The 24,561-nt window shown below is 41.6% G+C and overlaps 1 protein-coding gene across 2 annotated transcripts in view; it reads left to right on the top strand.

The window, feature by feature from the left end:
- LOC120563348 (PDZ domain-containing RING finger protein 4-like) overlaps positions 1 to 24,561 on the top strand; it is an 84,481-nt gene that overhangs the window by 24,517 nt on the left and 35,403 nt on the right. The window contains exon 1 of one of the 2 annotated variants that reach the window (XM_039807468.1): positions 5,067 to 5,474. The exons of the other annotated variant lie outside the window; for it this stretch is intronic. Coding sequence (XP_039663402.1) covers positions 5,406 to 5,474 — 69 coding nt within the window. The 5' untranslated portion in view covers positions 5,067 to 5,405. Of the gene's footprint in view, positions 1 to 5,066; positions 5,475 to 24,561 lie in introns of those variants that run through there. 2 annotated transcript variants of the gene reach the window in all.

Here is a 24,561-nt window from a genome sequence, read left to right on the forward strand (position 1 = left end):
GCCTGAAATGGCCTAATACCACCAGATATATTAAAGGAATAGTTACCACGATATAAACTGTTTTGGGAAATGTCCTACACGTTTCCGCTATCTCACAGTTTATACAGTATTGTCATGTCGCTCAACTCTAATTCCAATCACGCATACTTCACACAGACACAATCTCTGGTCTTATACTGTCAACATAAGCAGCACTCATAGCACTGCTCTACTCTGACTTGTATTATCTTTTGATCCACACAGACGGACAATTTCTATTCTACTCTTTTGCTTTTTTCTCCCGACTAAACCGAATGCTTGGCATATGTCATTTCCTCAGCAGTTTGACAATCAGAAAAGCTGGAGCTTCTCGTCTGAGGTGCACTTTGTTTCATCTTTATGCAGGCAGGGGCATCAGGGTTAAACAGATTTCATGTAGGATGTCTGTGTTGTGTGGTGCATGCACAGTGTGTCATCTGCTGTTCTGTGTGGGGAAACTTGAAGGTGGTGTGATGTCTCTCATTAGCAAAAAAACAAATGTGAATTTCATGAGAATGTAAAGCAAGCTAAGCTTTGTTAGACTTTACCTTTACGGTACATGTCATCGTTAATATACAGGAAAATGTTTTTTTGATTTTTGCTCCTAATAATGTCTACGTTACTACCGTTACCGGTTAATCTGTGATATCGTTGCCGATATCACAGATTATTAGTGAGGTAGATACATAAATACAGTCATATTATTAGCTGAGCATGCTAATCATAGTGTCAAATAACCCAGTAATTTATAATTATCAGTGTAATTTCCATGCTTTACAAATAAAGCCGTAAAAAACACCTTGTGTCGGCAGAAATAGGAGTTGCAATTGCTTTTCAAGCTATGAATAAGATGGTCATTATGTTGATTGCTTGAAAAGCAATACTGCATGTGCTATCATGCAGGACAGCCTACAATGTTCTATTTTTATCCGTGGTCATGTTCCCACATGAATTAAAGATTTAAGCCTTTTTAATAATTTATTGTCATTGAGGAAGATGTTTTGGATGTCTTCCCATGGTCTGGCCACGCTGGCTTTGAAGCACCCACCTGTGCATTTGTGCATGCACGCTGGACCAACTTCTGTCAAAGCTGTCATCAGAGGAGCGGGCTGCGACGATGATTCATTCACAAAAGGGCCTCATTTAATTACTCCCAAATCAGGTCACATGGATACCCAGGAGAAGCGGCGGCTGTACAGCGGCAGTGGGCGATCAGATCTGAGCCACGCGTCGCATCACAAACCACTCTGTGATCCCCACGGCTCTCCTTTCACGTGAAATGGATTTCAATCTTCAGTGCTCACACCGAAGAGATTTCCGCCCACCTGATGTGTCTGAGCTGGCCTAATAAACCTGTTTATGTATTAAACACTGTGGGGACACTTGGTATTCCTGACAGACATTGCCATAGACAAGTAATCACAGCAATAACGGCTTCTTATTAAATCTCCAGCTATGTTAAGCTGCTCTCGTGTTTGTTGTCAAGGTTACCATAAGCTTACCCAAGTGGAATACAGACATCTCTTCCACTGATCCCCCACTTTTCTGTCCCAAACCTAAGCTTTGTTTCTATTAGATTTAATAAAAAATCAGCTTCTATGATGACGAGCATCATCTTTTACCTAATCTGCTGTTAAGAGCTTCCCTGACAATAGCAGTGACCGGCAGCCACAATCGTCTTAAAAAAATGCTGTCAGAGAGGAAATGAAAAAATACATTCCATGTTTTATCTACTTTAAATGTCATTCGATTGGGATGCATGTCAGGTTTTTGAATCAGATGCATTGGAATATTGAATTGATATTTATGCCAGGACAATAATTTGCGAGTATTGCGAGTTCATATTTCACACTGGCAGCATAAGCGTAAGAAAATAAAGGGGTAATCACAAACGACTTTGCCCGTAAACATCAGTCTGCCAGGATTTGGTCCTAACAAGTAGCAGGCTGAAAGCTTGTGCTAACGTTGTGTTTTTGTTGCTCATTTTGTTGTATGTATGAGTGTGTACTGTGCACATGTGTGACAAGACAGACAGAGAAAAAGACTGTGGCTGTGTGAGCATTAGGCAGGGATGTCTGAGGGCATGAGGGTTTACAACTCGGCCATATACGTGCATTACACACTTGGCTGAAGGTTATAGCCTACCTCCAGGTTTAAGGTGAGCTTAAATATCAGTTTGTCAGAAATGCAATTGAAGAAACCTCAAAATACACCCATCACGGTGAGGACAAATTACTTCTCCATGCCCAGCGATGTGAGGCCCATTTACTGACAGAATGAACACGATTGTGGGCCTATTTCTACCGGAGCAGGCAAAGGGCAGACCGGATGAATAACGGCCACTGGACAGTAGGAAAGGACAGCAGGAAAATAGAAGGGACATGAGAGGGAGACAGAATCAGTGGTCATCCTATGAAATACTGACTTTATACACAATAGCTACTTTCATTTTCCATATAAATGTTAAACAATAAAACGTATTGAGTAAGTTCCTTATATTGATCATAACATAAAAAGTCTACAAGGGACAGGCAAAGAGACAAATTATACATCCAGTACCGCTTCACCTTGTCAGAAAGTAAATGGTTTTACTAAATGTAGCTATAATGTGCCAATCTTGCCCTCAGGCCCCATTGGAAATGCAGTCTCAGGTAAATTCACCCTGTCACAATGTAAAACCCACGGCCATAAAGCACCTCAGGAGAGCTTTTATCAGTCTTAATGCACTCTTCAAAGAGCATCCTTCACTATGCATGTCCCATCGAGAGGTGCTGCTTGACCGCAGGCAGAGGCTACTGTATCAGTCTCGCTGCACAGATGATGAGAAAGACCTTTTGGGAGATCGATGAGCATCTTAACCTTAAGGGGTCAGCGAGGGCAACATCACAGAGTGATGGTCATCCAGACCTGAACCCTGAGTACACTTCTTCGTGTGTACTAATATTGGATACTGTCAGCACATTCTGGATCTAATATTTGTTTTTCTATGCAGGGAGGACATTGTTTTCGACCCTTCATGGTTTTGCATTTTCCATCTGTGCTGACTATAGAAAACTAGACAGGCAGTCCTTCTCGCTCACAAGCACTTCATAGCTTTTTAGCCCTTGATATACAATTTCAGAAGACTGCCTCTGACTCACATTTCCTTCACAGTCCATTGTACCGCAAGCAAACGTTGCACCCCTGTTCATCAAATGCAATATTATATCCCCGCTCTCATAGTCTCCCAACAAGACCCTTTGATGTCAAATTGACATTTTAGTGAACAGCACTTCATGGATTTGATATTGCCAGGCAACTGAAGAAAACCCCACTCCTTGTGGCTTCTTCAGGGTGAGGAGCGGATGGTAGCAAGGACGGTTTGGGTGGCGTAGACGAAGAGGGAGGTTTGTATTAACCATAATGGTCCTGTATGATGTGCGTGTGTGTGTTTGGCTTGCCTCCAGGCAGTTGAGCAAAATTAAAGCCCAGAAAATCGGATTATGGAGTCCCCGGGGGTGGGATGCCCAGTAGCCAGCTGATGAGCGCTCATCTACTCTTAGCTTTATTTTGCACAGCATGCCCCACTGTTAGCTTGGAGGCCAATTTGTTAACAATTATTGCTTGTTATTGAAGCTTCCTGCTAGTGAACGGCGGTTCCATGGCGGAGACAATAGCCAAGGTCTATTGGCTAGCAATTATTGCAGTTTGAGTGAAGGCAGCGGTTGTCTCTGAAGTTTCTGGCTTTGCTGATTGTCAATTTGCTGTGAGGACTCCTATTATGAATGACCCCTGTAGTGCCTCCTGAGTTATAAATATGAAATACATTGCATTTCCTTTATATTATGCCAGTTTGTGTCAATTAATATTTCACTTTTAAGATAGTTTGGCACTGCAATGTTTAGGTCCATTAACTGTATGCACTCCTGAAATACAGTACATTGCATTGTGATGATGTAGAAAGACAAGTTATATTGCTGAATCTCTCATCTCTTCATTATAAGATTAAGTAAGAAAAAAAGGTCTTCACAATTTATTAGGGCCTAAGATGATGTCATCAGATTGCTTGTTTTGTCCAACCAACACTTCCAGACTAAATATATATATATATATATATATATATATATACTAAAGGTGTATTCTCACATAAGATAGAAAAGCAGCAAAATCTGAGAAAATTAGACATTTGCTTAAAGATTATCAAAATAGTTGCCAGCTATTTCTTTATAAATCGACTAATCGTTTAATTCACTACACATTTTAGCAGTAATTATAGGAATGACATAAAAAAATGAGGAAATCTACAAAGGGCTAAAACATGTTTATTTTGATTATTGATTGATCTGTGGATTTTTTTGTCTCCGTAAAAATATTGAAAGAGTGAAAAAATGATAAAAAATGTATTCTTAAAATTGCTGACCAACAGTCCATAACATATTATACAACATAGATATTATTTAATTAGTGATATAAAACAGAGAAGCAGCAAATGCCAAACATGTTTGCTTGTTAAATGCCTTTAGCAATTAATTGATTTTCAAAATTGTTGTTTATTTAATTTCTAGGGATCAACTAATTGATTAGTTAACAAATGATTTCAGTACTAAACCTATTGCCATTATGTGCTGCAATGGTATTTACCGCTTGATCTCTCCTTAAGCAATGCGATTCCTTTTTTCCTTCAGAAATAAACACTATGCCAACACATCCTCCACTGATGAAGCCGATAAACACTCAATGGATAACCTCAGATGCAGGTAGGTTACCCATAAGCTTTAGAGAACCCCCTCTGCCCACAGAGTGTGTCGCCTAGGCACAGTCATCCCTGCCCATGCTCTCGGAGCAGCTCACACAAAGGAGCTTATTGTATAACTGTGCCTCAGTTTTAATAAACCAGCGCTCCTGCTCTCACACACTCCTCCCTCTAGCCAGTCTCCTCCCCTGCTACCGCCTCCCTCATGAATATCACCGTGCCTCCCCTTATTATTCATGAGCTGGTATCGGCGTAGTCATGTGCGTTGACACCGAGGAGGAAAAAGGGGGGAGTGTCTCGGCGAGCGAGAGTCACAACTCCGGCATGCGAGTGAGTGCATGTGTGTGTGATTCTGTGAAATAGAGGGAGAGGAGAGAGGAGACACACCGGCTGATGCTGCTACTTGTACCACTGCTGAAGCTGCTGCCACACTGTTCACATCTGAACCTTCCTCTGTTAGACTCAGCTGGAGCTCTCTGTTCCTTTGAGCTGGGGTTGTTTCTGACGTTTATTTGTGAATGGGATGCCTGAAAGAGATGCTTGCTTAAGGAGTGACTGATGAGAACCAGTGCTCCGGTGTGGAGGGTGACCCCCTGTGTGCGTACCACCACTACTCGGGGAGAATTGGACGCCTGGCGTTTCCACGACGACTATAATGGGCTGCAATCTGTGCACTTTACAGAAGCGAGAGGAACACTACAAGCTGCTGTATGAGATTGCACAGGTGAGCAGAGGCACGGCCGACTCTGGCATCAATCGTTTGTTGTTGTGTGTGATTTACTGTGTGTGCTGTGCGAGTAGCAGCTAGTGTGCAGTCCATTTATCCTGTAGGATGACCATTTTATTTTATAAGATAGTAGCACCTGAGTACATGAAGAATATTTGAAAATGTGTCATTGAACATAATTCCATTCAAAGTTTTCTTTTGGCACTTCTGGTGTCACTGTGAGACAGTTCAGTGTTGTGCCAGCAGATTTGTTTTAACTTCTTGGAGGACACTTGGTCTTAATGGTCTTGAGCTCAGTACACAAATGCAATATGCTCTTTATGCTACTCTTACAGTTTCAGAATCATTCATATTTTGTCCCACTTCTAATGCGCCTGCAGATTAATTATGCATTTTTAAAAAAATAAATAAAAAAAAGTCATACTCTTCAACAGACATTTTCAACAGAAAATAGCCAGCTGACAATATCTGAGGTTGTGGATAAGCAGAACAGAAACTAGCATTCACCCCAACACCTCCAGTCTCTTTATCAGTCTCTCTTCTTGTGATAGGCTAATAACTGTGAAGCTCAGTATCTCCTAGAAGTGAAATAGTGTTCATCCCCCCTTTCAGTAGCGCCTGCCTTCACGCCACTGTGATCACAGCCTCATTAGCCGTTTTACACAACCATCCTGTGCATTAATTAAACGTGAAATGTCTCTCTTTACCCTTGTGAAAAGACGTGATGAGAAGAAGTAGGGGAGGTAAACTAGATTAGGTTAACCACTGCCTGTAGCTCTTGTGCAACTTGAGACTCTGCCAAACTCTGGTGATGGACATTGGCACAGATTTGGAACTGCATGAATGATCGGAGAAAGCTGTGCTGCAAGCTTCTAGATGAGCAGTAGAGGAGGTTTGCTAATGGTCTGTTTAATATTAGCAGACAGACAGAATTGTCCAGGGACCATGAAGGATGAATAGGTAGCCACCACAGTGCCTGCTTGTCCTTAGGAGGACCATAAAAATAGTGCTGTCTTGGTGCTTATCTTGGCTTTTGCGTCTCTCCGCACCAGTTGTTAAGAAATAGCGTTGACTCCTTTCCTTGTGGTTTAGCAGAGGGGATCAGTATCCGCCAAGAGGGCCAGTCTCCAGGGCACACTCACTGTTGACAGGAGACTCTCTGGCATGTCTGTCCACCCACTGATATACTGAGCTGGTTCAGGTGGGAGCTGCAATATCAGCACCTACTTTCTGATCACCACTGTGGGAGGGAAGGTGGGAAGGATATAGACCATGAAAGATAAAGACTGGGATGGGAATAGAGAGTAAGCCGTTAAAGATGCAGTTGTTAAAGAAAGTGCTGGGGAGGAGAGAAGGTAAAAGGGAAATTAAGGAAAGGAGAAAAGCGGTGAATCCTTACTCATGTAGGGAGAAGACTAAAGAGGAGAAAAGAGGGAGGAAGAGAAGTTATCAAGTAGACTTTTTGGTTTGAAATACTGTTTCATCAATACGAAAAACCCATGTACATCACAGAAAAGCACTTCTTCTCACGTCTTGCATGCACACTCACATATGCCCGCAGAGACAACAAAACTATCAGTACAGCGTCTGAAACAGCACAGCAAATACATACAAAAAAGCAACACAACTGGCAGAAATAAGGAGCAAGGGAAGACAGACAGGGAGGAAGGTCTCCTCCAGGTAGCAGAGCTCTCCCTGCAGCTATAGAAGTGTGTCAGCGTGTCTTTGTGGCCAGAAGAAGTGTGTTGTGACAGCTGGAAGCTGCGCTCACAGCGCTGGCATTCTAATCCTCTTTCTTACATATTGTCTCATCTGTCCAGCTTGCTCATCTGCTCTCACCCTAACTTCATATTTTTTTCTATCATTCTCACTCCTCCTGGCTCAGTCTTTTTAATCCTGTCTGTCTGCTGTTCAGAAACACACATGGACATATACGCACACACACTCACCACTTTACTCCTGTGATTATGTAGAGTCGGTAAATGTGTGTATGCAAATGAGGTAGAAGTGGTTTGCCGGTGTCACAGCGTGACTGACCGTCTTTGCAGCAGGTTGATTCGAGGAGCAGGAGTCAGTCACAGTGGTTGGTTAGCCACCTTCCTCCCCTTCCCTTCACACCCAGAAACAATTTTGACACTCTCTCCATCTGCCTGACCCCACTAGCTGTGGGAGATTTATGACTAGCTGGCTCCCTCGCTCTCTCTCCATTTCCCCTTTCTCTCTGTTCTCACGGCTGCAAGTTCTGCATGGAAATGTGCTCACCTTTCTCAGCTGGCCTGCAAAGCTATCTCACAGTGCTGGCATTTTTTATTTATTGTGTCAGATTTCTTGCCTGGACAAGAGGACACAGGAATCTTCCTATAGCCTTGCTCTTTTTCTCACTTTCTGAACTCCCACTTTATTATTTTTATACCTACTATTGATCATCCCTTGTGCATTGTTCTTTCTTTCTCTTCTTTTGATTCCTCTGATCGCTCATCTTCTTTGATTACATTTGTTTCAACCTTTGCTCCAGCCCACTCTCTGCTGGATTCCACTCCAGTTAACCTTTCAATGATTGTCCTCTGTGTGGAAGAGAAGTAGTACGAAGGTTTTTCTCATTTTTGGTCAACAAGGATTAAACCTCGTTGAACCTATTCACCTGAGGTTCAGCGGCTCTCACGCTATGGTCAACCAGACTCTTGCAGCTTGCAGTCTCCGCCAGGCTGCTGTTGAGGCCATTTTTCCAGACAATAACATACTGTTGTTGAATCGCTCTGTGATCTGGCAGAGCTTTGTAATTCCCAATGTGCTTGTGAGCTCCTCTCGTGAGTGTCACACATTGTCTGTGCACTACTGAAACCCAGTGATGTGTGGCTTTTTTGGGGCTAATTAGCAGGATGGCAGATGTTGATGAGAGGAGCAATGCAGCGTAGCGAGTTATGTGGATACTTCTGCAATCTGCAAGTGTGTTGATGCATTAATGGTCTGCATTGCCTTTTGACGAAAGCCTTTTTTACAAATAGGGTTGCAATCAAAACAAAATGGGTGTCAACACTTGATGAGCCACTGCACCACTAGGTTACAGTAGCAGCCAGCCATTCCTAATTGTTGCAGGGTGATGAATTGAGTACAGACCCTCAACATTTAATTTTGTAATTTTCCAATTAGCCTGGTCTTCCCTTTTTGTTACTAGAAGTTCTGAAAGCAGCAAAACCAGTTTTATAAGTGTCACTCTGCTGCATTTAAGAAATAAATGGAAAGCAGCTCCCCAGCTCAGTGAGGCACAGCAGTCCCTGATAATGTGCTGATGCATGAGAATGAGACACACACACACACACACACACACACACACACACACACACACACACACACACACACACACACACACACACACACACACACACACACACACACACACAAACACACTTTTAGAGTGTGACGGCGCTTATGAGGGCACTGTAAGAGTTTACCAATGTCATGTTGAGCAGTGTCACCAGGTTGACAGGACAGGACAGACAGACACTGACAGACGTGAAATGATGCACATTTGGAATTCATTTGTTCCTCGTGTGAAGGCCGATTCCCAGGAGTTTGGTCCTGCAGCTGGGCGGATATGCTATTCTGTGTATTAGCACCACATGGTAAACCTCTGGACCAGAAAAGGTCTAAGGAGGACACAGCTGACTTGCTGCTGCCATGTGTGTAATGGATATGCATTCAATAAAAGGTTGAGCAGCTATCACAAGAGCCAGGCTTTCTGAGAAAAAGGGTTGGCAAGCTCCCCCGGCTGCATGGATCATCACATACAGAAAGCAGCACCAGAGTGTTAACAAGGACATTAGTTTTGTGTTCAGTCTCGAGTTGTAAAGTGGGAGAGGAGAAATCATGGGCGTCTAGGGCTCTAAACGTAAAAGCTCATTTTCTGCTTAGACAATGTTAGTTACTTACAGTTGGAGCACTCCCAAAGCTTGATTGGTCAAGGAACTCTCCCTGTTGAATCAATCAAGAATGTCAGGTGAATTTGTGTCACAGACATTTGATATTGATAATGGTGTTTCTTAAGGAAGCATTCAGGGCCCTTTTTTCTTTACTTCGTATATGCTTGTGAAGCACTTTGGTCTGCATCTTTACGTTAAAGGTGCTGTACAAAAATGTTTATTATTACTTCCTAAGTACCTCTCCTAAGGCGGTGTACATTAAAATAAAAGGAGAGAAGTCAACTACCTCTCAAGGAGCATTTTTGTAATAAGCAATCCAATGATTAAGCCATTCTGTTCTGTAATGGCAAGTGAAACCAAGGGTTATGTTTGAAGAAACTCATTAACACTTAGAATTTCAGATCAGTTTACTTTCAGATTTTTGTCAATTTTGGACAAATATAGCAACTATAGCCTGGTGTTAGTCATGCTATAGTTTAATAAATTTATAGTTAACTATAGCCCCGATTTCAACAAAAAGGTGTTGCTACAACTCGAAACAACCGTCGAAACTATGGCTGATTAGTCAGTTGACAAAAAATCAATTAGCAACTTGTTGATAATTGATTAATTGTTCAAAGCCATTTCTTAAGCAGAAATCCAAATTTCCCTGGTTTTAGCTTCTTAATTGTAAGGATTTCCTGCTTATAGTAAACTAAATATCTTGGATTTTTGGACTGTTTATTGGTCACTGAGGACTTTGAGGAAATTGTGACGGGCATTTTTCACTATTTTCTGACATGTTATAGACCAAGCAATGAATCAGCTAATTGACAACATCAGATCAATAATGAAAAAGAAGGTTAGTTGCAGGCCTAATGTGAAATAATAATTAACACTGGAAGAAAATACTTACCTTGCAGTCCTCCCGCTTCCCCTCTATGAGTATACAAGTGCCTCTGATGGCTACATTAATGCTGTCGAACCTTGCTCTCAACCCCCACCACATCTTCAGAGCTATCTCCAGACAGTTAGCCACAAATGTTCTCATCCATCTTCTTGTCCCATTAAGTTTTTTTGAAGGATGTCCCTCAAACATTAAAATTGATAGGAGGGAAAAAAGAGGGGGAGGAGAGAAAAAAATTTGCTGCTTGATTGATCTTGTGTCCACCCTTGAAATATAATCTGGGCTTTCAGCCCTGCTTTTACAATTTCCATCATTACAAAGGTTCATATTTTTTAAGTTCTTTTTAGGTACATGGGCAGACAGATGGACAGATGCACACACAATTCTTTTAATTATGCCTAGCTTATACAAAGAACCATATTTCTAAGTCAGCCCCATTCCCCATCATTAGTTCCTCTTTCTGTGCTTCATCCTACAGCCTCTAACCAGAAGCCTGTTCTATCAGCAAACCATGTTTGATTACAACACAAATGGATGCCTGCGAGTTCTGCCACTGTCTGTCTCGGGGTTCCCAGCAGCTGAAATTGAGATCTAAATACGCTGAGATGATCTTTTCCCACTCAGGCTGTTTACAAAGGATTAGTATTTACATCCTCACACTATAGCTCCCCTCTCAGCGTCTAATGCTATTCCCATACTTATCAGGTTGAAGACGCTGCAGAGAGTGTTGCATAACCACAACCTCACACTGACTGGAGATTTCACTGGTTAATGTTGTGTGAATCACACATTTCATCGCTTGACTGCTTCTGTATTAGTGGATAGCAACTGGTTTGTTTTTAAAGACAATGTTGAAAAAAAAAAAAAAAGAAGTTAAAATCCACATCACACATTTTGGAATGTATGCTGCACAGATGATGCCACATTTGCCACAAGACATGAAGTCAATGGGTTTTATCAGCAGTTCATTAAATCTCACCGTGGAGGAGCAGAAGGGATTTAAGAGGAAGCTGATGAATTGACCTTTTCCTTTTTCATCTGTTTCTTATCTCAATAAGAACCCAGCTGACCTATTCAGCCGCATATCAAGTCTCCGGACCCCGTCATCTCCTTCCGTCTCTCCATCCCAACATGAACATAGCTCTTCAAAATTAGTTTTATCTCCCGTATGTGCTTCCGTCTGTGCTGATTTCTTTAATCTTACTCACAACTACCGCCAAGGAAGAGTTGTACAAACAAACCATGACATACCATTTTCCACCGTGAGCTAAAGCTGTTTATATGGGAACAAATTTCCCCACGTCTCACTGCTGGGTGTCGGATGTGGAAGTGCTTGTTTTAGCTGTTTGCTCTTCTAGGGTACTCAGACAAGGGCTGTGATAGGAGGTTATCTTCTAATGTAAGTGCACAGAAACAACAAGAAACCAATTCTAGAAGCAAACAAAGTCGTGGAGGTCATTGTACTCATTCAACTTCCTTTTTTTTATTTCCATCACTTCAGTAATTCATTGGGATACAAGTAATCCCACTTTGGGTACACGTAGATCTCACTTTAGCAGATGAGGATGACGTCAGCATGGCGTCATCCATGAGTAACACCAAGCCTTGTCTTAGTGCATGTTTTACTTTCACACGCTAATCAAGATCAAAGGCTGTCAACTTCAATCAGACTGGAGGAGCTACGGAGAAAATAAATGACATGCCTTAGTATCTCAATGCCAATCCCCAGTGAAGCAAAGCGTCTATTTAATGAATTGAACCCGGCGTAAGATGACTCAGATGGTGTGTGTGTGTGTGTGTGTGTGTGTGTGTGTGTGTGTGTGTGTGTGTGTGTGTGTGTGTGTGTGTGTGTGTGTGTGTGTGTGTGTGTGTGTGTGTGTGTGTGTGAGTAAAGAGCTGGGAAACAGCATGTTACTGTGGCTTGAGGGTTATAAAATATTTTCCATCCTCTTCTTTTTGTTTGTTACCATATCTCTGCCGGTAAACAAAGGACAAAGGAGACATTTTTTTTCTCCCCCATCATTATTAGCCATGACTTGTTGCCCTCAGTATAACTCGCATGACATTATTACATTTCAATTTGCATTTTATTTCCTCTACACACACGCATCTCTGCTGTGTGCAAGCATGGTTGTTTATAGGAATATGAGTATGCTTTTGTGCACAGATATGTGTGTGTACACATTATTTGTGTCTCTGTCTAAATTGGTTTGCGTCTGTGTGTGAGTCTGTGTGTGAGTCTGTGTGTATGTAATTGCTTTTATGGGAGACTTTGGACTGTTAAATTCTGCTCCCAGCTTCTGTCTGTGTGTGTGCAAGAGTGTGTTTGTATGTGTTTGTTATGTGTAGAGTGAGAACAGACCTGACAGCTTGTGCTTTTCCACTACAAACATTGGTGAAAACAAAGAGCTATGGGATACACACAGGGGGCTGTGCATCTGCATCTAGGGTGTCTCTTAGCTGATTATCTGAGTTTAAGCAGACAGCAGGGCCCTCATTAATTTATTTCAATTCACATGATCGCATCTTCCCTTCTCCCCCCAATTAGTGGGGTTTGTATGCTGAAAAGAAAACTTCAGCTAGAATCAACCATAACAACTGTGAAATGTTATATTAAAAGCTGATTGGCTTTAAGTTGAGTGCTGGGGTCCAACATGAACACACACATTTCTGCAAAAGTTTAGAACAGTTTTGATTATTTCACATGAGAAATGTCTGTATGTGTGCTCTGTCTGTGCTCTTCTCACTGGTTTTGTCAGCAGGGAAACATTTTATGTCCTGTAGTTTTGTGCACCGATCAACGTTAAACAATTTGCAAACTGGAATCATATTTGTTGTGGGGTTGTACTACTGGAAGAGTCTTCCGCTACTATACAGCAGGCCAACTGACTTGGCATTTATGTTTCCCTTCTCTCTCAGCGTTTGCCTCTGACAGCCTTATACTAGATATAAACCACCCTGTGGCTTTCAGTAACCACCTGGGAGATTCCAAATCTGATCAAACCACACCAACACAGTGTGATGAACCAGGTTATTTGTGTGATTAGTCTTAACTCTTAATAGATAATAACTAAGGACATTTTTTTCTAACTTTAACTTGGATTGTTTCTTCTTTATCATAAACATTTAATATGATAAAGAAATAGTTACGACGTTAATGATGTCATTCCCTCTTCTTCTTACTAAGTGCTTACTAAATAATTTGGTCGAATACTAGCGCTGGTTTATGGCTGTGCATATGGTTGAAATTATATTTATGGTATTAACAAGATAATTTTTTGCAAAATGACAAATGAAGGCAACATATCACGTACAATTAAATTGATGGTCAGTGCAATGAACTGTGATCCTCTGTTATGTTTTACATCAGATAAAATTCGTAAAAGAAAACGCCTTCATAACTAATTTAGTTTCGTTTTCAATCAAAATTAGCATAGAATCAATCACATTATTTCATAAAATGATAGAAAATATGTTCATATTATCAGGATACAATACCATTGAGTTGTTATGGGATAATGTTGACTAATTGCTGAGCTCTAGAAGGCCTCATCAAAATTAATACAAAATATTGTCTTTTTTTACTCATGAATCAGAGATCTGCATTTTTGTGGGTGGTTTCAGTGCTGCTGCCGGATGGCGCCAAAACAAGGTCCTCTTTTCGTTGCTGGTGAAATAAGAGAGGACCTGACAGAATACACAGGCGTTCTCTTATCGTACGATACAATGTGTTCAGCGTCCAGTAAACCCCCCTCCCCACATCCCTCCAAGCCCAAAGATATCAGCTCCAACATCGCTACTGACATTTGGAGAAATAGGATGGTGTCAGGGCAGGGGCTGCCTGCATGATCTATACTTGATAAAAAGATGTGACAAAGCCTTGAGTTCTTGTGGTAGATGCACTTTTTCATTCTTTGTCTGTCTTTTACGCCATCTCTCTGTTTTTCTTTCTGCTCTTACTTTTATGCTTTAACCTCTGTGCGGTGGCTCTGAAAAGTGTATGTGTGTGTGTGTGTGTTAATGACTGATGCTGAAGTCAAGAGATCAGTCTGTGTGTGTTGGGGGTGGAGGGAGGGGTGGCGCTGGGGGTGTCAGGGTGACCCAAAGCCCCCCCAGTTGAGGCAGCCATGCTGGGTGTCACTCCACAGGTCAGCGGGCAACCCCCTGTGGCTCCTATGATAAGCCTGGCCTGACAGTCATTTGATGGGCAGGGTGACACACTCACACCTCCGTGCTCCCCTGCTCGTATGGCCAGGCCCTGGGGAGGAAAGCGATAAAACGAATGCCGCCACTGCAGTGACATTCACTATCTATCGATTCCTAAAGGCTCAAATCCAAAGAAAGCGTGATCACCCATTCCAGGTATTTATAATACTGACTTATAGTCAGAGCACAAAAGCCAGACCGCAGGCCCATGCCTCTATTTTTTATTTTTTTTTTAAATAAATCTTGCAATATGGCTGAGTCTTTAAGTCTACAGTAGCGAGCGGAGCCATGTCTTTATTGTTGCTGCTGCTGTCACACTGACACACTGACACAGTTCCAAAGGCCTCGCTTTTAATGAGCTGCATTAGCAATGAGAGCATCACAATGGCTTTTTAAAAACTCCAGCCTTTCTCACATGAAATCGATGCCGCATCAATGTAGGGTGAGTTTCAGTTGACACCTCCCGTGTAAATGTCATTTAATTGGTTTGCAAAATCTACGTAAAAGTCCAATCACGTTAGAATTCGTAAGGGGGTCTGTGGGATAATTGATTTGCAAGAATTATTTCATATAGGGTATGTTAAATGCTATTCTGCATTTGTTAAACAATGTTTGTTGCAGAAGAAAGCAAAATGAAAATGCCGTTTTAAAATCGAGGTACACTTCATTTTACATGTGTCAATATGAGCGTGTGAGAGAAATAAACTATTATTACAACACAACACATTTTTGTGAAACATTAGCTAGCAGAAGTTCACAGTAAAGTAGATGCAGTCTTTGTGAGGTTGGAATGGCGACCGTGTTTTCTCCCCCGCAGCGTTGCAGTCAACCCAGCACCTCCTACACAATCCAGATCCTCTCACAGTCAGACCTCCTTCCTCACAGCTTCAACACTCTCAGGCAGACTGGCACACTGAGGAGGGGGCCACCTGCCTTGTTCGCCTCCTTCTTTTGTAGCTACATTAAGTTGCATTCAGAGATTGAGTTGTAAAAGCTTTAAAAAATGTTGCATTTGGCTCATAAGGCATTGTCAGTTAATCAAAGTCTTAACATGTATTAGTGCAATCTAAATGTAAGGAACTGCCTGCCAAGAACACTTTTTGTCTCATCATACCAGTATACATTTACACACTGTTGTGGGTTTTTTTTAGGGTCGAAACTGACCATGATCCACTGGTTCAGGCCCTCCCACCTGGGAGCTCCAATCACAAATCTGGCTTAGGGCCTTGGGTTCCTTACATGGGGCATAGTTACTCTTTTCCATCTTTGCCAATTTTTAGTTTGAATCATTCTCGGCAGTTCACAGGCACCAAAGTACTTCCCACCCTTAAATAGCGATTCATAATTTGCATTGTGAAGGAGTGAAGGAGCTTGAGTATTGTTAGGTCCATTCACAACTGAGTGTTGTGGTCGATGAGTTTAGTGTAACATCTTTTGTGACTTACATTTTTTACTGGGCTGTTAAAGTGAGGAGAAAGCTGAGCCTGGCACCTCCATCTGGGTGGAGACAGCAGGCAGACCCAGAAATTGCTGGTCTGCCTGGTCCAGACGTGGATAAGTAGCGGGGAATGGATGCATGTGCAAGCTTAAATAAATACACAATGATGTACTTAACATTTTATGACATATAGATAACTTACTCTTTCTTCAAAAGTCACAACAGTGGCTGTCACTTTGCACAAACCAAACTTGCTGTTGACAAACTGATTATAAATGCATCTCAGTCTCAGTGGATGTGGATCCGGCTGTCCTTTGGGGTGAATTTTGTGAGCGAGAGATCAAGAAAGACGAGGCAGAGCCTGGATAATGTCAGGGGAGCGTTGAGTAGTGGTCCATTAGTGTCATTGGCACATCACCACCTCTGAGTGTCATCGTTCCATGTCAGTTTCTCTCCATCACTTGTCAAACGTGAAGTAGGAGTGGCTGCTGTCATCACACAGACACGCTGAGAGCTTCCTAAAAAACGAACAGACACTGACTGATCAGTGCTAAAAGACCACAGTGAAGTCCCAAAACTTGCTTTAGCCAAACATGCTCAGCTGCAAATTATGCTTTATTTAACCGTAAACAAGCTCTGTGCTTTATGCAAGATATATACACTGTGTATGGTTGCATAAACAGTCTGATATTGACTTGATATTGCCTCCATTTTTTATAGTAACAGCAGTCAAACAAAGTGAATTTGATTTGGAAACAGTGTTTTCCTCAGAGGCGTGCCTATGGAACTGAGGGAGCCTGAGGGAATAGAACAGAGGTAATCAATACAGGAATGTCTGTTTTTAGACACTAAGTGCATTTTAGACTGTTTGTGAATTAATCAATCTCTATGTTTTGAGAGAGAGAGAGAGAGAGAGAGAGAGAGAGAGAGAGAGAGAAGGGGTGGGATGAGGATGAGCTACATACCCTACCTGAGGGCTGCTATTCATCAGGGAACTGACATAATGGTGTAAAAAAAAAAAAAAAAAGAAGAAGAAGAGGCAAGCAGAGAGCTCCCACTTGACATTGCACTTCTGTGTGTGTTTGTGTGTCTGCATGGTCTGTAGGGGGGTTTGTGTCTTTGCACGCCAAAACATCATATCATGCTTTTTCAGCTCTCCACTAAATTTCCCTGCTCTGGGGAGAGAGTTGTATTTCAGGAAACACACAGTCTGGAAATATCCCGGTTGCTTGGGGAAAATCTATCACGCTTGCTTGTTCTTTGTACAGGAATGAATTTGGCAGTCACACAACTGAGGGAGTTCCATTTTCCTCCCTGTCTTTGTCTGACAAGTCTCCATTGCAGCCCACACCTTAGCGAGGGCCCCAGGTGAATCCAAAAAATATAGGTCTTCTTATGCCAGAAAATGGCCACTCAAAGCTGAAGCCTACAACAGTGGACAAGTCCTACGTCTCACGTGTGAAACATTATACAAATGTCACTTGTAGCTTTGATTTACTGACAACGATCAAAAAAAGCTAAAATATATTTGTACCAAAAGCAGTCTATATAAATCTTTAACATGAATGCACAATGAAATCTGTGATGAAGTTGGAATTTATGCTTCGAATGCAGGTGACTTGGGTTATAAATAAAAACCACTAGAAGGACTGGCATTCAAGTTCATCCATTATCTTTACCAAACCAAGGATACATTATTTGTAAAGTAAAAACAGATCCATCTGCATGATTGAAACTGGTAATAAATTGTCCTCTGCATGTATAACGCTTGAAGTGCCTTTAAATTGATAAGGTTGGTGAGAGAGGAGACGCTCCATTGTCTGTGAAGTGACAAATCCTGGCTGTAGCATGTGTTTGCAAAATTGCTAAAGCAGCAAATTTATTAATGAATGCTGTATTTGCTGGGTGGGTTCATTTGAAAGTCAATTACAAAAACTTCTTCTTTGAATGACAGACCATAAGAAACACTGTTTTCTATTAGTTAGCATTAATAAACACCTTTATTTTTACAGATAGCTTTTGGAGAATTCAATTAATCAGTTGCATTGTTCAGCATGTTAGGAAGTACGTAGGATTTGCGGTAAGATACCACTCTCATATGTATGTTATCTATGAGGCAAGAGCCATAGACAATTAGCTTAGCTTAGCTTATCATAAACACTGGAAGCAGTGGGGAAACAGTAAGCCTGGCTTGTTCATAGTAAAAAGAAAAGAATCCGCCTACCAACACCTCACCAGTTAACACATTATATCTTGTTTCTTTAATCAGTTCACACACACAAATGTGAAATGAAAAGTTGTGATTGTATGGGGCTTATGTGATGGACTATTTTCTTGATGTTGCCAGGCAACCAGCAGAGTCTCCAGGAAGTCACTTTGTCCGGCTAAGAAATTGTTACTGGCTCCATCTTAATACTAAATGGGCAGATACTGTATGAGAGTGGTATATACTTTAACCTCTTATCTAACTCTTGGCAAGAGAGTGAATAAGGACATGTCCCAAAAAGTGAAACTATTCTTTTTAACAACTTAAAATGTTTTTAAAGATTATTTAGGAGTGTAATCTTAGCCATACTTTAACTATAGAGGCGGCACTTTTAGAAAACTCATATTGGCCCTTTTGTATTGGTTGTGGGGTCGCTTTATGATGTAATTGCATCCATGTAGACAAAATGCACATTTGTTTTCAAAGACAAAGCTAATACAGCTTGTGCTAGTCAGTGCAATAGACCTTATTTACAGCAGGCAACTGATAAATTAAACACAGGTGTAAATGATAACATGAATAATGGCCATGCTCTATTCAGGTGTTCCAGTTCTAGGGCCCCAGTAGTGTGCACGCTGACTCTCTAGAATGATTTACTGGCACACTTAAATTGAACAGAGCCATCATTAATTCATGTTATTAGTTACATCTGTGTGCTTTTAATTTTCTGCAATAACAAGTCAAACTGTCCGCTGACAGAAAGCGCTGATTGTCCTAAAAATACATTTTGTGTGACTTAAGTATTGCCAGTGGGGAGGCTCTTTGCTCAGTATCATGCCGTCTTCACATGGACTCTATCTCTGCACCCACTGAGCTGTTATCCTCCTGTGCTAAATGTCGGTGTTTGGCAGAGAATTAAATGTGCGAAACAGAGAGAGAAAGAGAGGAAACCAAAAGTGCCAGATGTGAGCAGGCTTTAACAGGTTTCCCTACTGCTACTTGGGACCAATTAGCATTTGTCATGACCAACTTCCACCCCATCACCAGTCTGTATGTTTTGAACACAGATTTCATAACACTTGCAATATGGTTCATATTTTATTAGCTTCACTAATTGTCTCCATCTACAGCCCTCCTCCGCCTGTTTCCAAGTCATAGAATTGTTATCAGAAAATCACAGTGGAACAGACGCGTTGCTCCCAAGCAGTTGCACTCATCTAATTATAAAACACTAGGTAAATGTTGAGCAGATGCCCTCCACCAATACACCCACCCTTCCCCTCCGCCTCCCTGCCTTCCAATTGAGAAAGCCATTTGGTCTCATTCTAGTGTTACATTGGCTCCACATGGAGTGATGATCCTTGCCAAGTGGCTGCCGTGGTATAAATGAACCTAATCGCTCGCCAAGTCCACACCGTCCGCAGACAAGAACAAAAGAAAAACTTCCACTTGAGCTAAGTGGTGCGCTGCACCCTGCTGTGGTGCCTCACTTCTCAGCCCTCCACTACTGTCTAATGACTAATAGCTTCAGTGTCCTTGCGTCTACAGTAACGTTTGGCAGGGCTGGGTACTATTAGGCATCTGTTAGTGGTGGAAGACAAATAAGGAAAATAGACAACTGGAGAAGAGGGAAAGAAAGAACCAAATAGACATTTACCAGTTAATGTAACCTGTGACCTGTATGTTAAAGAACTTTACACAAACAAACCTGCTTCCAGTGCATCGAATGGCTTTGTTTTTGTGTTTTCTCTGCTTCACACACACACATAACACATCATCTTGTTTATTTTGTATTAATCTTTTCTAAAATAACTTGCTGTTGCAGACCTAGCAGTAATTTGCACATTTGCTTGTCCAGTTATGATGAACAGCATTGCTCGCACTGCCTAAATGTACCTGGAATTTGGGTATACTGTAATAGTATAAACTTCTAAGTTGGGCCAGAATTTAGTTCCACGATTTTCACGCCAAAGCGTGCAGAGAACAAGAGAACAATGGAAATAAAAGCCCATGAAGATGGTTACATATAGCATGACCTGATTTAAGTTCCTGAGGTGGAAAAGTGGGATTTGTTTATCAGGCATTAAGTTGGACATCATACTGTCTCTTCTTCTTCTCCTCATCCAGTGTTCACATCTTTTTCCTGGTGTCATTACCCCTCATACCACACACCCTGTGCTGGGAAGGCAGAGCAGCTGTCATTACTGTCTGGCAAGAGTGTCTCCCTGCTCCACCACAGCCACAAGTGACCTGTTCCTGTCTCCGAGCCAGGACAGATGACAGCCCCTCTGCAGCCTGTATGGTGCAGGTGTGGGCTCTGGGTATAAGCTTCATTGGGATCCAAATCATGGCTGTGATTGCACTTAGTAGCTGATTAAAATTTAATCTTGGCCTCACGGTGGTAGGGATAAAACCTTGTAAAACAATACTGACTTTGTGCACAGGTGGAATGAGCTTCAAGTACACATACACACAGAAACAATCACATGCGCATGCACACGGAGAATCAATTACACAGCCAGAATATAAATCTGCCTTGGAATTAACCAGTGAGTAGTGGCTGATTGCTGTAGCGGTCCCCTCTCACTCTCAGGAATGAGAATAAATGAGCGGACGCTGGCATGAACAATCCTTTATTACACCCATTAGGCAAAGGAGCTCGAGCCTTATGAAACAGGGGACACCAAACACGCAGCCCAGTCGGCACATACGTGGCCTACTTATGGTTCCCATGACAGTGTGAAGACCCCCATACCCCCATCATTGCCACCACCACACATGCATACCATTACCACATTACCCACCGCCCCCAATCTCCCATCCGTTTGCACAATAAGTACAAGCCGTCTGCGCACTCCTTGTAATGTCAAAATATTTCTGAAGTGCCAGCTAATAAGTGCAGCTCTGGAGTGCCTCCATGAGCTCAATATGTTCGTCAACACATTTTTTTTTGGAGAAACTTCAAGCAATGGCAGAATCATTAATCAGGAACTTTGCTGTGTATTGCCTGTAAATCATTCCACTCATTCCTGGATGCACTCTTCAAACAGCAACAACAACAACAGCAACAGTGCCAGGTGTTCTTAATCAAGATTGTTTGTTTGCTTGTTTTTGCATACATTAGAATTGCCAGGTGGACTATTTTTTCATTAATGTATTCTCCATCAAGAGCAAGGTAATGTTACAGCTCATTTACTGTGCAAAGCTTATAAACATGTTTTGACAGGTGTTTCATTACATTTAGAAAAGTCTGGCTGACATTGTTTGTTGTATTTTCTATTAGAGGTTACTTGATCCCTGCTGTTAGACAGTGATGTGGGGACTCCTGTGGGTCATCCTTTCATATGAAGTACTCGGCTGTGACATTAAAGTCTCAAGTACAGCAGTTGGCCTGTAGTGCCTCTAATGCCATTTAATTAATCATAATACTCTCCGACAAGGCGCTATTTGGTCATTTCTGTCATTGCTTCTCACTTGGAAGTAAGCTTTCCTTTTTTTAAATACAGTTTGCTAAAGGGAGTCAAAACCTTTTGGATTGAAAATGTTGGCCCAAGTCTGGCCTGGGGCCAAATCGTTTTTACAATTTTTAAGAAGAAGAAAAAAAACACTTCTCGATGTGATGTTATTTTGGAGCAGAATGCTGCTTGTGTGAGGAAGCCAGACAAGAACAAATACTTAGGATGCTTTATTATTGTAATATCAATATTGACAGTAATACTTAATATTACCATTTAAAAAGTTTAATAGTAATATTTATATTTTAGGTCTGCACCTGCGGTAGACTATACACATAAACATGTGCCAGAAGGGGTTCCATCAGACTCATATTGAGTTGCAGAACTAGAATTTTCTTCTATGTAATATCAAGTTCATATTTTGTTAGAGGAAGCTTAATAATCGGTCAAAATATTGCCAATTTTAGATGTTATTTGTTTTGTCTGCAAGTGATCGATAAAAGGCGTCTCGTTCTAATGCACTTGTTTTTGCCACTGGGAGGCCGATTTGAATGTAATTATATGGTCAATGGGTTGTGACCTGAACGTGGTATATATTTCGCCCTCTTTGAGCAAAAGGCCAATGTGAGTGATTAGGGTTCCATGTCCTTCCTTGTGTCTCTAGTCTGACGTAAACAGGTACAGTATTTTTGATCAAGCATACAGTAGCTCTTCTGAGCATCATTTCTGCCTCCTCTGTTCAGACTGTGTAATCAGGACACAGTGGGAAGTACTGAATTGCATCCAATTTCCTTCACTTCCCTTTGTTTATTGACTCCGCGACCTGACAAGGAGTAAGACTCGAGTGGGTTGAGAGAAAACCACAGACATTGACTCCTCCTAACCTCTCGCTGGCACTTTCCCTGTGCCGTGAACAACACAGTGGGGAGCCTTGATGTAGATTGATTACACTTGTGATCACTCTTCTAAGATAATGTCCTTCCTTTTAATCATGCTTTGTGGCACTGCTCTTTACAAGTATAAGATTATCATCAGCAACTTCATCACTGTCTCATTTTCAATGCCGTCCTAATTGAACAGCTCTGCTTTTCATTGGAAGTTTTGATCTTATTTACTGCTGTGTGTCCTTCGGCTGAAATGGGATCACTTTTGGATGTGTCTTCTGATCTATTTGCTCTATGTCCTCTCCCTCACACAGAGAAGTCTAAGAACTACATTTAATGATTTTCCCTGCTGGAGTGTAGATTGTTGGTTGTTAGGTGAACATAATTACGCGCTAGGACTTCTTAAACTGCTCTTTGTAAAATCAAAGAGTTAGCAGTATTTGCAGTATGTTAGCGTGATCCCTGTGGTGTTGAGCTTTGCTGAGTGCTCTGAAGTCAATAACCTTGTATTTACTCATTGGGCACCATAGAGGCCTTATAATCCTGCGACTCCATAAACCTGAGATTTTCATGAAAACACACCAGCCATTTACTTGCCAGACATCCACCCCCAGCTTTGCTTTCTCTGAAACATTTCTAGTGTTTGAATTGAGATTTGAGGATGTATTTGGTGCAAAGAAAGCTTGAATGAGAGTTCAGCTCTCGCAGCCTCAGGCTATCATCAGTAATCCTCTCCTTTTGTTCTCTTTGACATCGGCAGCATTGACCAAACCAGCTCGCTGTCAGTCCACGAGGCACTCTTGATTTTACTGGTCTGCTCTCTTGTCACTTCCTTTGTTGTGGTTGACATTTGTGATGGGACACTAATTACTCTATTTGCCATTGGGGAAAGTGTTAAAAACAGCAGCCTCAGCGACAATACACCTGCAATCACATACATTATGTGCAAAAATGAATTTTTTTGTGGAGTGACATCTTTTTTATTCAGCAGAAAGCCTAGAATTGGAAACAGCTTGTAGTTTAGCTTTGTTCTTTCCTCCATCTTCTGACCCTTCCTGTTTCATTCATTCATTCATTTATTCTTTTCCTTTTTTCTTGACACCCCACTTGAACTGACTCCCAGTTAATGGCTAACATGCAGATCAGTGGCCAGCTGTGGGGGTCCTGACTGACCTTCCAAACCCTCCCAGTTTATTTTTTGCACTGTCAAAGCTCCACGTGCCACTGTCTGACCTCTACTTTCATTTCCAAACCAGAGACAAAGAGCCAATAAGAGAGGGGTCAGAAGAGACGCCTTTGTTGTGATCACGAGTGTGTCTGGCATTATGTAAATAATGTTTATCCAGTGTTAATTGCCTCTGCTGCTAGGATGAGCATATTACAGGAAACAATTTACTGCTTTTAAAGTCTCCCCAGGCCACCGTGAATAAGACTGGCCCTGGCATTGGAAGGCATTGCTAGTGCCATCTGCTACCTGTGTCATCTCATCTGCACTCTTCATGGGAAATAGCAGATAATAAAGGATAAATCTGGCTCATTCCAACTTTTAATTTTTCTAGCTTTTGCCATTCTTTGTCTCTGTAATAAGAACCTTGTAGTCTCCAAGTTGATTGCTGAGATATGGGAATGCGGCAACAATCAAGAGGAACAGTGCGATTACTACCCCAACTGTCTATTATAAACATCCATTACAGTTAACAGATCAACTTCCTGGTCCTACTGTACCATACTTACCTTAGTTTTATTTATACAGTTTCCTGTGAATTAAGCTGCTACCCCCTTCTATTTCCTGTAAATTAAAATAAAATGGTCCAAGTGTCGTTACAGTAGACATTTTGGGAATTACACTTAGGCCTATTCGCTTTCTTCCTGAGAGTTAGACGACAAGATTGATGCCACTCTCATATCTGTATGCTAAATGTGAAGGTACTGCCAGCAGTTGGTTAGCTTAGCTAGCCTGGCTCTGTACCAATGTAAGAAAAATCTGCCTACCAGCTTCTGTAGTAGAAGTTATTAACACGTTACAACTCATCTGTACAAAAGTTGAAGTGTAAATATTTCTTGGTCGGGTGCAGTGAGAGACTGTTGA

This window comes from Perca fluviatilis, chromosome 8 (genome assembly GCF_010015445.1).
Source record: "Perca fluviatilis chromosome 8, GENO_Pfluv_1.0, whole genome shotgun sequence".
In the NCBI taxonomy this organism is placed as follows: Eukaryota; Metazoa; Chordata; class Actinopteri; order Perciformes; family Percidae; genus Perca; species Perca fluviatilis.